Source organism: Pristis pectinata, chromosome 17 (assembly GCF_009764475.1).
Source record: "Pristis pectinata isolate sPriPec2 chromosome 17, sPriPec2.1.pri, whole genome shotgun sequence".
NCBI classification, from domain to species: Eukaryota; Metazoa; Chordata; class Chondrichthyes; order Rhinopristiformes; family Pristidae; genus Pristis; species Pristis pectinata.
In genome coordinates, this window is record NC_067421.1 from 5,001,157 (window position 1) to 5,015,329 (window position 14,173).

General features: G+C 45.8%; 1 protein-coding gene across 1 annotated transcript in view; it reads left to right on the forward strand.

Annotated features, from left to right (window-relative positions):
• specc1la (sperm antigen with calponin homology and coiled-coil domains 1-like a) overlaps positions 1-14,173 on the forward strand; it is a 248,262-nt gene that overhangs the window by 19,386 nt on the left and 214,703 nt on the right. Inside the window, 1 exon segment of the mRNA XM_052032052.1 lies at positions 4,641-4,833. Coding sequence (XP_051888012.1) covers positions 4,678-4,833 — 156 coding nt within the window. The 5' untranslated portion in view covers positions 4,641-4,677.

Sequence of the window (14,173 nt, forward strand, 5' to 3'; positions counted from 1 at the left end):
TCCACAACCACATCTATGACCTCAATTGGCTACTTTAAGATCACCAGTCTTAAGTGTCAGAACTTGGCAGTTCTGCCACCTGCAAATTCTACCCGTAAGCGTAATGTTTGTTTTTCTGTCGCCAAGATGCTATCTGATGGGCTGATAGTTTCCAGCAACTTTCATATTTCCAGCAACTGCAGTGTAAAGTATCTGACAGTTACAGCAGTTTTCCTCTCAACAAATCAGCCATGATTAATGAACTTTCACCCCCTCAATGGCCTCATCAATATTTACACATTCTAGTCTCTACCTTATCTTGGACAGTGCCTTTGTTCTCTGCATGCCACTCCCTTCTTTGTAATTTAAAATGTGCCCATTTTCTAAATCTGCCTAGTTCTAGTAAACATTAATTGACCTTAATGTTAATTCTATTTCTCCGTCTGGAGGTGCTGCCTGACATGCTGAATGCTTCCAGCATTTTATTTCAGATCTGCATATTAACATCTGCATATTTCTGCTTTTTGATCACTGAAGCTATAAATGACAGTTTTGTAGTAGAGTCAGGGAATTGTATGGAAATAGGCCCTTTGGCCCACCATTTACATGCTGAATCTCAAGTATCAATCTCAACTAATCCCTTTTGCCAGCACTTGGTCAGTAGCCTTTCATGCCTCGGCAACTCAAGTGCTCCTCTAGGTGCTTCTTAAATGCTGTGAGAGTAACTGCCTCTGCCACCCACTCAGGCAGCATTTTCCAACCTCTCTCTGGGTGAAAATGTTCCTCCTCAGATCCCCTCTAATTCCATCACCCTAACCCATGCCCTCTGGTTTTAGATACCTCTGCCAAGGGGGAATGTTTCCTATTATCTACACCCCTCAATCAGGTCTCCCCTCAGTCTCCTTGGCTCTAAGGAAAACAAACCCATCCTTCCTAATCTCTCTTTACAACAGAAACATTCCGTCGCAGAAAATATCCTGGTGAGCATCCTCTGCAGTGAAATCACATCCTTGCTGTAGTGTGGTTACCAGAACTGTACACAGTGCTCTCGCTCTGGCCTAACCAATATTTTGAGTTCTTTGACTATAACATCCATGTTCTTGTATTCTATGCCCATTAAGGAAGGCTAGTATCTCATCCATCTTCTTCATCACCTTCCTCACCTTATCTACCTGTGCCACCATCTTCAGGGATCCATGGATGTACACCAAGATTTTCAGTACTCCCTAGGACTCAACTATTCATTGTGTTTGCCCTACCGTTATTAGTTGTTTCAAAGTGCATCACCTTGCACTTACCAGGATTAAATTTCATTTGCATTGCTTTGCTTTACTTACCAATTAATCAGTATCATCCTGTAGTCCACAATCATCCTCTCCACTATTTTGTCTCATCTGCAGACTTAATCATACGTCCTACATTCATACCCAAACCATTACGTTCAGAGACATACAGTACGGAAACAGGCCCTTCTGCCCACATCTGTGCTGACCATCAACCACCCATTTACACTGATCCTACATAAATGCCAATTTTTTTTCTCCCCATGTTAGACCACAAGACCATAAGACATAAGAGCAGAATTAGGCCATTTGGCCCATCGAGTCTGCTCTGTCATTCAGTCATGGCTGATTTATTTTTCCCTCTCAACCTCATTCTCCTGCCTTCTTCCTGTAACCTTTGATGCCCTTACTAATCAAGAACCTATCAACCACTGCTTTAAATATACACAATGACTTGGCCTCCACAGCTGTCTGTGGCAATAAATTCCGCAGATTCACCAACCTCTGGCCAAAAAAATTATTCCTCATCTTTGTTCTAAAGTGACATCCTATTCTGAGGCTGTGCCCTCTGGTCCTGGACACCACTGGAAACATCCTCTCCATGTGCACTCTATCTAGGCCTTTAAATATTCGGTAGGTTTCAATGAGATCCCCCCCCTCATCCTTCTAAACTCCAGTCAGTGCAGGCCCAGAGACGTCAAATGCTCCTCATACGTTAACCTTTTCATTCCTGGGATCATTCTTGTAAACTTCCTTCGGACCCTCTCCAATGCCAGCACATCCTTCCTTCGATATGTACCCCAGGCTGCCGTGGGAGGCGAAGGAAGAGATTGCGGAGCCTCTGACAATGATCTTTGCGTCGTCGATGGAGACGGGAGAGGTTCCAGAAGATTGGAGGGTTGCAGATGTTGTTTCCTTATTCAAGAACGGGAGTAGGGATAGCCCTGGGAATTATAGACCAGTGAGTCTTACCTCAGTGGCTGGTAAGCTAATGGAGAAGATCCTGAGAGGCAGGATTTATGAACATTTGGAGAGGTATAATATGACTAGGAATCGTCAGCATGGCTTTGTCAAGGGCAGGTCCTGCCTTACAAGCCTGATTGAATTTTTTGAGGATGTGACTAAACACATCGATGAAGGGAGAGCATGTAGTGTATATGGATTTCAGCAAGGCATTTGATAAGGATTCCATGCAAGGCTTATTGAGAAAGTAAGGAGGCTTGGGATCCAAGGGGACATTGCAATGTGGATCCAGAACTGGCTGGCCCACAGAAGGCAAAGAGTGGTTGTTGAAGGGTCGTATTCTGTGTGGAGGTCAGTGACCAGTGGTGTACCTCCGCGATCTGTACTGGGACCCTTGCTCTTCGTGATTTTTATAAACGACCTGGATGAGGAAGTGGAGGGGTGGGTTAGTAAGTTTGCAGATGAGACAAAGGTTGGGGGTGTTGTGGATAATTTGGAGGGCTGTCAGAGGTTATAGAGGGACATAGATAGGATGCAAGTGGGCTGAGAAGTGGCAGATGCAGTTCAACCCATATAAATGTGAAGTGGTTCATTTTGGTAGGTCAAATATGTTGGCAGAATATAGTCTTAATGGTAGGACTCTTGGCAGTGTGGAGGATCAGAGGGATCTTGGGGTCCAAGTCCATAGGACGCTCAAAGCGGCTGTGCAGGTTGACTCTGGTTAAGAAGTATTGTCCTTCATCAATTGTGGAATTGAATTTAGGAGCCGAAAGGTATTGTTGCAGCTATATAGGTCCCTGGTCAGACCCCACTTGGAGTACTGTGCTCAGTTCTGGTCATCTCACTACAGGAAGCATGTGGAAGCCATAGAGAGGGTGCAGAGGAGATTCACAAGGATGCTGCCTGGATTGCGGAGCATGCCTTATGAAAGCAGGTTGAGGGAGCTCTGCCTTTTTTCCTTGGAGCAACGGAGGATGAGGAGGGACCTGATAGAGGTGTATAAGATGATGAGAGGTATTGATCAGGTAGTCAGTCAGAGGCTTTTCCCCAGGGCTGAAATGGTGGCCACAAGAGGACATAGGTTTAAGGTGCTGGGGAGTAGGTATAGAGGAGATGTCAGGGGTGAGTGCGTGGAATGGGCTGCCAGCAACGGTGGTGGAGGCGGATACAATAGGGTCTTTTCAGAGACTGTTGGATAGGTACATGGAGCTGAGAAAAATAGAGGGCTGTGGGTAAGCCTAGTAATTTCTAGGGTAGGGACATGTTCGACACAGCTTTGTGGGCTGAAGGGCCTGAATTGTGCTGTAGTTTTTCTACGTTCTAGGATATGGGCCCCAAAACTGCTCACAATACTCCAAATGTGGTCTGACCAATGCCTTATAAAGCCTCAGCATTACATCCTTGCTTTTATACTCTGGTCCTCTCAAAATGAATGCTAACATTGCATTTTCCTTCCTTACTACTGACTCAACCTGCAAGTTAACCTTTAGGGAATCCTGCACTAGGACTCCCAAGTCCCCTTGCACCTCCGATTTCTGAATTCACTTCCCATTTCGAAAATAGTCTATGCCTTTCTTCTCATTAACTCTCCCCAGATTATACCACTCACCTACATTAGGGGCAATTTACAATGTCTAATTAACCTACTAACCTGCACATCTTTGGGATGTGGGAGTAAATGGGAGCACCAAGAGGAGAGGAGCAGTACCTGAGGACAGGGAACCATGCACAATTTCAGCCAATGTGAGGGTTATGAAGTTATTTATGTGGTTAGCATTTCAGTGGGAATGGTGGCTAGGGGCAGATTGTTGAGTTTCTGGATGGAGAAAGCTTGAGGTCAGGTGAGAGAGAAATACACTCTCATCTAAAATCAAGCTGCTAGAAGATGTTTGGTTTTGTGCGGAGGAACAAAGTGCAGCGGAAACAGCTGAATGATCTATATTCTACTGAAAAAATGATCTTCCACATCTTTCCAGAGATAAGTATGGAAATGGAGTTGAATGGCATGGTTGGACACTTATTTCGTAGACTCAAATTTAAAGGGTAAAAGCTCAGGTTGACCTGCAAGCCAAAGCCTTAATGATAAAACAGAGGAAAGATTTTGAATTTTTGGTGGAGGCCAAATCATTAGATCTATTTCAGGTGGCAATAAATATTTGAAAGATCAAGGAATTGGGGGTAATGGGGAACTGGCACAGAAGAAGATTTCAGGCTAGCATCAATCATATGATCAGCCATGATCATATTGAATGGCAGGGCAGGCTTAAGGGATATGATGACCTACTCCTGCTATTTTCTTTTGTTCTTGAGTTGTTTGGGGAAATTTAACAATATTGACATTACAGACTTCAACTTTCAAATGTTCCTTGTTCCTCTACATACATCCCTGACTGTACAGATGAATTTATTTTCCAGATTCGGTTGTAAATGCATCACAAACTGCAAGCACAGAATGAAGAAGGCAAGCAGGTCCGCACCTGCGGCATCCAAAGTCCAGGGTACTTGTAAAATGCAGACTGTTGAGAAAGTTAAATCTGACAACTGTTCTTCACTGAATACAATCACAAAGACCTCAAAAACACCAGGGACAACAGCAACTTTGACCAAGGTAACTTGATTGTTACACTTAGGCTGTGGATGAACATTCCTGTTGACGTTACAATTCATGGTAGAAGCAGATTGCTAGAGATTGCTGCAGTCTGTTTACTCTTTGCTCATTTTCTCTGTTCTTCTTCAGGTTTGTCATTTCCCATCCAGGGATGAATCCTTGTAAGCTCAAACTTCCTAGCAATTGAAACAATGATATGAACTTAAATAATGGCGGTTATAAACTTTCTTTCCTCTGGTGTTCAGTTAGTGGTTTTCAGGAGTGCATGGGGAATAAAATGGGCCAAAGCTTCTTTAGGGCCACCTGCAGTTACTGTTCTCAGTGCACCTTCTCCTCTTGGTCCAGCTCAGTCTGCAGGAGGCTGCAAACAGTGGCTCCGTCACACATCCCCACCCAGGTGAGGTGGTGCTGGACTAAGTGTATCCTAGGATGTTGTGGGAAGCAAGAGAAGAAATTACTGGGGCACTGGCAGAGAATTTTGTATCTTTCTTTATCATGAGTGAGGTACCAGAGGCTGGAGGGTGGTTAATATTGTGCCTTTATTTAAGAAGGGCTGCAAGGACAAGCCAGGGAACTACAGGCCAGTGAGCCTAATATCAGTGGTGGGGAAATTACTGGAGGGGATAATGAGAGACAGGATCTATCTGCATTTGGAAAGGAAAGGACTGATTAGGGATAGTTCGCATGGCTTTATGTGTGGGAAATCATGTTTCATAAACTTGATTGAGTTTCCTTGAGGAGGTGACCAAGAGGATTGACGAGGGCAGGGGCAGTAGTCAATGTCTACGTGGACTTTAGCAAGGCTTTTGACAAGGTCCCACATGATAGACTGGTCAGGAAGGTGAGACCACATGGGAAACAGGCTGAGCTGGCCAATTGAATACAAAGTTGGCTTGGTGGAAGAAGACAGAAGGTGGCATGAGGTGTGGTTTTTCAGATTGGAGGCCTGTGCTGGGTCTCCTGTTGTTTGTCATCTATATTAACCATTTGGATGAAAATGTAGGTGGCATGATAAGTAAGTTTGTGGGTGTCACCAAGATTGGTGGTGTGGTGAACAGTGAAGAAAGTTGTTGAAGGTTGCAACACTGGCAGGCTAACAGAGCTCCAGTGGCACCTATGCCCTGTTTGTCTGCTAGTTTAAAAAAAAGCCCATGTGCCATCAGTTCCTCCTGAAGTGCCATTGTTCGCAGCCTCATCTGAGGCAGACCGTGAAGAGAGTAGCAAGTTCTCTGACCAGAAATGGTAGAAGTAGAGGAAAGAGTGGCCCAAGCTTGAGCGCTGGGATGGAAGTGAATGGAGTGGAAATATGATGATGGTATCTTTATTGGTCACATGTACATCGAAACACAGTGAAATGCACCTTTTGCGTAGTGTTCTGGGGGCAAATATGGGCAGAGAAATAGCAGATGACGTTTAATCCAGACAGGTGTGAGGTGTTGCACTTTGCAAGGTCAAATGCAAGAGGAAATTATACAGTAAATGGCAGGGCCCTTAGGAGCATTGTTGTACTGAGGGATCCTGGGGTGTAAGCCCATAGCTCCCTGAAAGTGGCGATGCAAGTGGATAAGGTGATAAGGCATACTAGCATTTATTGGTCAGGGCATTGAGTATAAAAGTTGGCAATTTATGTTGCAGCGCTATAAAACTCTGGTTAGGCCACATTAGAGTACTGTGTGCAGATCTGGTCACCACTTTACAGGAAGGATGTGGAGGCTTTGGAGAGGGTGCAGATGAGGTTCACCAGGATGTTGCCTGGATTAGAGAGCATTAGCTCTAAGGAGAGGTTCAACAAACTTGGATGGTTTTCTCCAGAGTATTGGAGGTTGAGGGGTGACCTGATAGAAGTTTATAAAATTATGAGAGGCATCGTTGGATAGACAGTCTTTCTCCCAGGGTGGAAATGTTTAATACTAGAAGGCATAGCTTTAAGGTGAGAGGGGGAAAGTTTAAAAGAGGCAGGTCTTAGAGTGGCAGAGTCTAGAACACACTGCCAGGGAAGATCATGGAAGCAGACACAACAACATTTGAGGCATTTAGACAAGCACATGAATAGACAGGATGGAGTGTTATAGGCCATTTGCAGGCAGGTGGTATTAGTTTAAATTGGCATCATGGTCAGCACAGACATCTTGGGTCAAAGGGCCTTTTCCTGTGGTGTACTGTTCTATGTTCTGTGAGTGGCTGCAGTCTGGCACTGTTCTCCCTAGACTACTGCCTAAAGATGAGACACAGCCAGTGTCCAGTAATGTGACAGTAATACTAGAAAGTAGGTAGGGATCAAGAGGTTTAGGCAATTGCAAGGATGCTGCCGAACTTGGGAGCAAAGCTCAATTGTACCAATGAGTAGAATTGAGAGATTCAGGTGTGAGGTCCCCAATCTGTGGAAGAGGGGACAAGGGCAGCCTTGACAGGCCTGGTGAGTTCACTGTGTCCTGTCATAACTGAGCTTCAGTTGTGAGTCTGGCCAAGCCTTAGTGAAAGCCAGTTGGAATGATCTAGCTTGGAAATTGAATGGTAAAATCGACAAGGGGTTTAATGGAAGATGTTTAGGCACAACCCAGGGTTAATACTGAATACTAGTTTGAACTGGTAGCCCACTGGTTCTCGAGGCTTTTGGGACGTATCACTTGCCAGAGTAGTGAGAATGGCTCCAGGGTCAGTGGTGTGTTCAGCTTGTGAGATGTGGGAGTTCCGGGAGACATTCAGTCTCCCTGATAACTACATCTGCACGAGGTGCATCCAACTGCAGCTCCTTACAGACCGTGTTAGGGAACTGGAGCTGCAGCTGGATGACCTCTGGAGAGTTACAAGGTAGCCAGGAAGGAGCTTAAGAATGGACTTAGGAGAGCTAGAAGGGGGCGTGAGAAGTCCTTGGCGAGTAGGATCGAGGAAAACCCCAAGGCATTCTACACGTATGTGAAGAACAGGTAGGACTGATCAGGGATAAAAAAAAAGGAAACGTGCCTGGAGTTGGAAGAGGTAGGGGAGATCCTTAATGAATACTTTCCTTCAGTATTCACCAGAGGCAGAGAGAGAGAGAGAGGAACCTTGACGTTTGTGAGGATGGCGTACGGCAGGCTGATATGCTAGGGCATGTCGACATGAGGAATGAGGATATGCTGGAGCTACTGAGAAACATTAGGATAGATAAGTCACCGGGGCCAGACGGGATATATCCAAGGTTATTATGGGAAGTAAGGTAAGAGATTTACCTTAGTGATTTTTGCCTTTGGTGATGATCTTTGCATCCTCGCTGGCCGCAGGAGTAGTGCCAGATGATTGGAGGGTGGAAAATGTTGTTCCTTTGTTTAAGAAAGGGAGTAGGGATAACCCTGGGAATTACAGACCAGTGAGTCTTACTTCAGTGGTGGGCAAATTACTGGAGAAGGTTCTTAGAGACAGGATTTGTGGGCATTTGGTGAAGCATAGGCTGATTAGGGACAGTCAGCATGGCTTTGTGAAGGGTAGGTCGTGCCTCACGAGCCTGACTGAATTCTTTGAGGCTGTGACAAAGCACATTGAAGGTAGAGGAGTGGATGTGGTGTACATGGACTTTAGTAAGGCATTTGATAAGGTTCCTCATGGAAAGCTCATTCAGAAAGTCAGGAGGCATGGGATCCAGGGAAACTTGGCCGTGTGGATTCAGAATTGGCTTGCTCATAGAAGACAGAAGGTGATGGTAGATGGAGCGTACTCTGCCTGAGGGTCAGTGACCAGTGGTGTACTGCAGGGATCAGTTCTGGGACCCTGCTCTGTGTGATTTTTATAAATGACTTGGATGAGGATGTGGAAGGGTGCATTAGTTAATTTGCTGATGATACAAAGGTTGGTGGTGTTGTGGATAGTGTAGAAGGTTGCTGTAAATTACAACAGGATATTGATAGAATGCAGACCCGGGCTGAGAAGTGGCAGATGGAGTTCAACCCGGGAGAAGTATGAGGTGATACACTTTGGGAGATCGAATATGAAGGCAGAATACAAGGTTAATGGCAGGACTCTTAGCAGGAGAGGAGGAGGATGAGAGGTGACTTGATAGAGGTGTACAAGATGATAAGAGGCATAGATCAAGTGGACAGTCGGAGACTTTCCCAGGGTGACAATGGCTAACACGAGGGGACATAATTTTAAGGTGATTGGAGGAAGATATAAGGGGGATGTCAGAGGTAAGTTTTTTTTACACAGAAAGTGGTGGGTGCACTGCCGGCAGGGGTTGTGGGGGCAGATACATTAGGGACATTTAAGAGACTCTTAGACACATGAATAACAGAGAAGTGGAGGGCTATGTGGGAGGGAAAGGTTAGATAGATCTTAGAGCAGGATAAAATGTCAACACAACATTGTGGGCCAAAGGGCCTGTACTGTGCTGTAATGTTCTATGTGTGAGGTGTTGCATTTTGGGACTTGTGTTGTGAATGATTGGGACCTGGGGAGTGTTGTGCTTCCAAATGATCTGTTTGGGACATTAGTATGTTTTAGTGATCAAACTAAGATGGGTATATTCTTGAACTTAAAAACAATTGTTGGAGGAACTCAGCAGGTCAGGCAGCATCTTGTGGAGGCAGAGAGATGGTCAATATTTTGGGTCGAGGCCCTGCATCAGGAGAGTACAGATGCGAAGTGAGCAGGGTGCTGTACGTTCAGAGGGGGTGAGGTTGAAGTGGAGAATTCAAGGCAGTTGATGCTGCACCAGCAGTTGGAAATGAAAAGGTCAAGATAGGGTGAAAAGGCCAGGAGGAGGTGTCCAAGAGGAAGAGGAATGTTGGAGATATGAAAAGCGGTCATCAGTGGGGGATGAGGACTCCTTGCCAAAGAAATAGGCGTGGATGTGACAGATGAAGAGCTCAACACCGTGACAGGTCCAGAACTCGTTCAGGTGTGGGCGCAGTGGTACAGAGGTGAGGCTTTTGTTGAGGATAGAATGTTCAGCAGCACACAAGGGGTGGTTGGGGTGGGGGGTGGTGATGAAGACCTGGCATGGGTTGGAGCTGAGGCAAAGCAAGTGGTCAGAAGGGGGTAATGGGAAGGTGGACTTGGGGAGGTAAAAGTGGAGGCAGGGGAGCTCTGAGGAGAGGGAGAAGGGTTGAAGGTGGGATATGAGGTCAGAGGTGGGGGGGGGGGGGGAAGAGGAAGGTGGTGAGATCGGTGGCAGAGGAAGAATGGATCCTGCAGAGTGTCAGTCTCTTGTGTCTCCATATTCCTGAGGTTGATGTGTTAAGCTGTTGTCAACCAAAGCTGAATATTTCATTGGTGCTCTAGTCATGGATATTCACTTACCAGGTCCCAAAATGGCTATTGCTAACCTCAGCTATTTAGCATGGCAGCATGACCTGTCCAAAGGTCAAGAAGTGGTTGCACATTGAGCTAAAATCCCTTTTACAAAAGCAGCAGAAATTATACAAGGCTCAAGATATTTGTTGTTTGCTAAATTTGTTATCCCAATTTTAAGTTCCCACTCCTGCCTGCTGCAAAATCACACAGTGCCACAGATTAATTCTGTTAAAACGCATTTATTAGCAGTATACTGCCAGGGAGAATTCTCCTGACTCATGTAGAGTCTTTATCGGAGGTCTCCACAATACAGAGGGGCAGACATCAATTTATACAGATATTGTCACGCACACTTAATGAATGCGGCTCCGAGAGTTTCGATCAGGCTCCTGAGATTCAAAGACAGACATCGCACTCATTGTTCAGTATAATTGATTTACAATCACACTCATTGTTTAGGACAAACCTCACACTTACTGTTTAATACAACCATCACCCTTATTGTTTAGTATAATTGGCTTGCAATCAAGTTCCAGACATAGTAATTACCACCTAGTCCTGAGTCAGGGGTTTGCTTGCGTGGTATTTTTTCATATAGTTATATGTACAGTCACAATTTCTTAACCCTTTACTTCCTCATTCCCTCCTGTTATCATTATCATGATAACCTAGAGGGGTGCCGAGAACGGGGCCGAGAGTATATTAATAAGGACCTTGCAACAGGTATTTAAACAGGCCAGCACCACACAGCATGCTATAATAATAATGATTAACAGTACTGCTCCGTGCAGCAGGTATGATGTCCATGATCCTCCTAATAGCCACCTCAACCAACCCTCCCCTCCTGCAAGTCCCTGCCTAAAGCTATCTACTTGCTTCTGAATGTCCAGAATGGCATGGGAAATGTTGTAGGACTCATCTCTCACATTGGTGACACATTTGTCCCCTACTATGTCACATACTCCTCCTTGCTGAGCCAACTGGTAGTCCACAGCATACCAAGTCAAAGTTCTGCCATTTTCTGGTTCACTGCCTCCAGGCCCTTTATGGTACTGTTTCCCAGCACGGTCAGTACACAGATAAGGTAGTTCTGGTTTTTGCAGCTATAGTTCCTGCCGAACCCCCCAGAAAGAGAGAGTACTCAGAAACCCATAGCCTAATGACGATAAGGGAGAGCCCATTTGTAACAGGATCCCTCCAGTCTTCACAGAACTCCTCACTTACTGACTACGCCACAAGTCTTCGTCGGACATGAGCCTTCTTGGGGCAGGGGACCAGCCCAATCGTTCCTATTGCAAACCAGGCTGGCAGAGTGGGGGTGGCAGTAGTGTAAGTATCATTGAAAAGGAACACATACCTCTCCTTGGCCCCGTAACAGGTTACATTACCCACTTGCTGTGGACTGGGCATCTGAGAATACCAGGAGATTCCAGCAACATTCCTTCCATGATTTTCCAGTTTCCCTGGTTAGCCATTCCAAAGTGACATTAGACAATTTCACATGGGTTCCGTTCCCTTCCCCACAAACCCATCGCTCCCCTGCAAGTAATTTAACACACCTAGTGGTGGCACACTCACACCTACACCATCCTCCCCAAATCCACATATTCTCTCTATACAGGTGGTGGTGGCACGTGATAACGTATGCTGTACGATCGCTATCCCACAACCCCCTCCTTTACAGTCAAAGCAGTGGGGAAAGGACTGGTAGCTAGTTGTGCTACTAGGATCTGCTATTGTTCTTTGCAAACATTTACCTGGCAACACCCTCCTGTATGTTCCTTTCTGCCCAATATACTTTGTTTCTGAATATTTTAAGGGAGATCTGGGGCTCCAACTTGGTGTGGCTACAAAGAGACCTTCCACTGATTCTGCCAGGGGGTAGCAAATGGTGCGATTCCCATGTAGCTGCATATGTGCTTTGTAAAACAAATTTTCCTCTAATGCCAACGCAAGAGTACCGGTAATGGTAAGGAGTCCAAATCTAAGAAACGTCATTTTCCTTCCGGTGGCCATCATTTACAGTCACTCAGATGAATCCAGTGTTCCTGGCCCTGTACTTTCACAGCTGTGGCAGTTTGGAGTAGTATCTGGAGGGGCCTTTCCACCGAGGTCCCAATTTAGGGTGCTTCCAATCTCTCATCAGTACCAAATCTCCGATTTCCAGATCAGGCAACTCCGCATCCTGTCCTTCCAGTGGTTTAAAGGCGCTCTTTACCTGTGAATGAAGAAACTTTAAGGAGGACGTAAGCTGTCTGTGAAATACCTTTGTAGTTCATTCCCTATGATGTTAAGGTCAGGAGGGTTTAAACTAGATTGTAAGGGGGAATAGGGAGGGGAGGAGGAGGGGTGGCGATACTGGTCAGGGACACTGTTACAGCTGCAGGAAGGGTAGATAATGTAGAAGGATCCTCTCTAGTGTCAATATGGCTGGAAGTTAGGAACAAGAAAGGAGCAGTTACCCTCCTGGGAGTATTCTATAGGCCCCCCAGTAGCAGTAGGGATACTGAGGAGCAGATTGGGAGGCAGTTTTCAGAAAGATGCGAAAATAACAGGGTTATTATAATGGGAGACTTCAACTTTCCAAATATTGATTGGCACCTACTTAGTGCCAAAGGTTTAGACGGGGTGGAGTTTGTGTGTCCAGGACGGATTCCTGACGCAGTATGTTGACAGGCCGACTAGAGGGAATGCCATATTAGATCTAGTTTTAGGTAATGAACCAAAACAGGTGATAGATCTATCGGTGAGTGAGCATTTGGGGGACAGTGACCATTGCTCCATAACCTTTAGAATTGTCGTGGACAGGGATAGAAGCAAAGAGGATGGGAAGATATTTAATTGGGGAAAGGCGAATTATGAGGCTATGAGGCGAGAACTTGGGAGTGTAAATTGGGACGACATTTTTGAAGGGAAATGTACTATGGAGATGTGGTCGATGTTCAGGGATCTCTTGCAGGATGTTAGGGATAAATTTGTCCCAGTGAGGCAGAGAAGGAATGGCAGGGTGAAGGAACCGTGGGCGATGAGAGAGGTGGAACAACTAGTTAGGAAGAAGAGAGGTGGAACAACTAGTTAGGAAGAAGAGAGGTGGAACAACTAGTTAGGAAGAAGAAGGCAGCAGACATAAGGTGTAAGCAGCAAGGATCAGATAGGGCTCGTGAGGAATATAGAGTAGCAAGGAAGGTACTTAAGAAGAGGCTGAGGAGAGCGAGAAGGGGACATGAAAAGGCTTTGGCGAGTAGGGTTAAGGAGAATCCCAAGGCTTTTTTCTCGTTTGTGAAGAGCAGAAGGATGGCTAGAGTAAAGGTAGGTCCGATTAAAGACAAGGGTGGGAGGATGTGCCTGGAAGCTGTGGAGGTGGGTGAGGTTCTCAGTGAATACTTCTCTTCAGTATTCACCAAGGAGAGGGGTCTTGATGACGCTGAGGATGGTGTTGGTAATGTTCTAGAGTATGTAGATATCAAGAGAGGATGTGTTGAAGTTGTCAGAAAATATTAGGACAGATAAGTCCCTGGGGCCTGACGGAATATTCCCCAGGCTGCTTCGCAAGGCGAGGGAGGAGATTGCTGAACCATTGGTTAGGATCTTTGAGTCCTCATTGTCCACGGGGATGGTACCGGAGGATTGGAGGGTGGCAAATGTTGTCCCCTCATTCAAGAAAGGTAGTAGGGATAGTCCAGGGAATTACAGACCAGTGAGCCTTACGTCTGTGGTGGGTAAGCTGTTAGAAAGGATTCTAAAAGATAGGATCTATGAGCATTTAGAGGATCATGGACTGATTAGGGACAGCCAGCATGGATTTGTGAAGGGAAGATCTTGCCTCACAAGCCTGATAGGGTTCTTTGAGGAGGTGACCAGGAAGATTGATGAGGGTAGTGCAGTGGATGTGGTCTACATGGATTTTAGTAAGGTGTTTGATAAGGTTCTGCATGGTAGGCTTCTTCAGAAGGTCAGAGACCAAGGGATTCAGGGAGGCTTGGCAGTGTGGATTCAGAATTGGCTTGCCGGTAGAAAGCAGAGGGTTATGGTGGAGGGAGTGCATTCAGATTGGAGGGCTGTGACTAGTGGT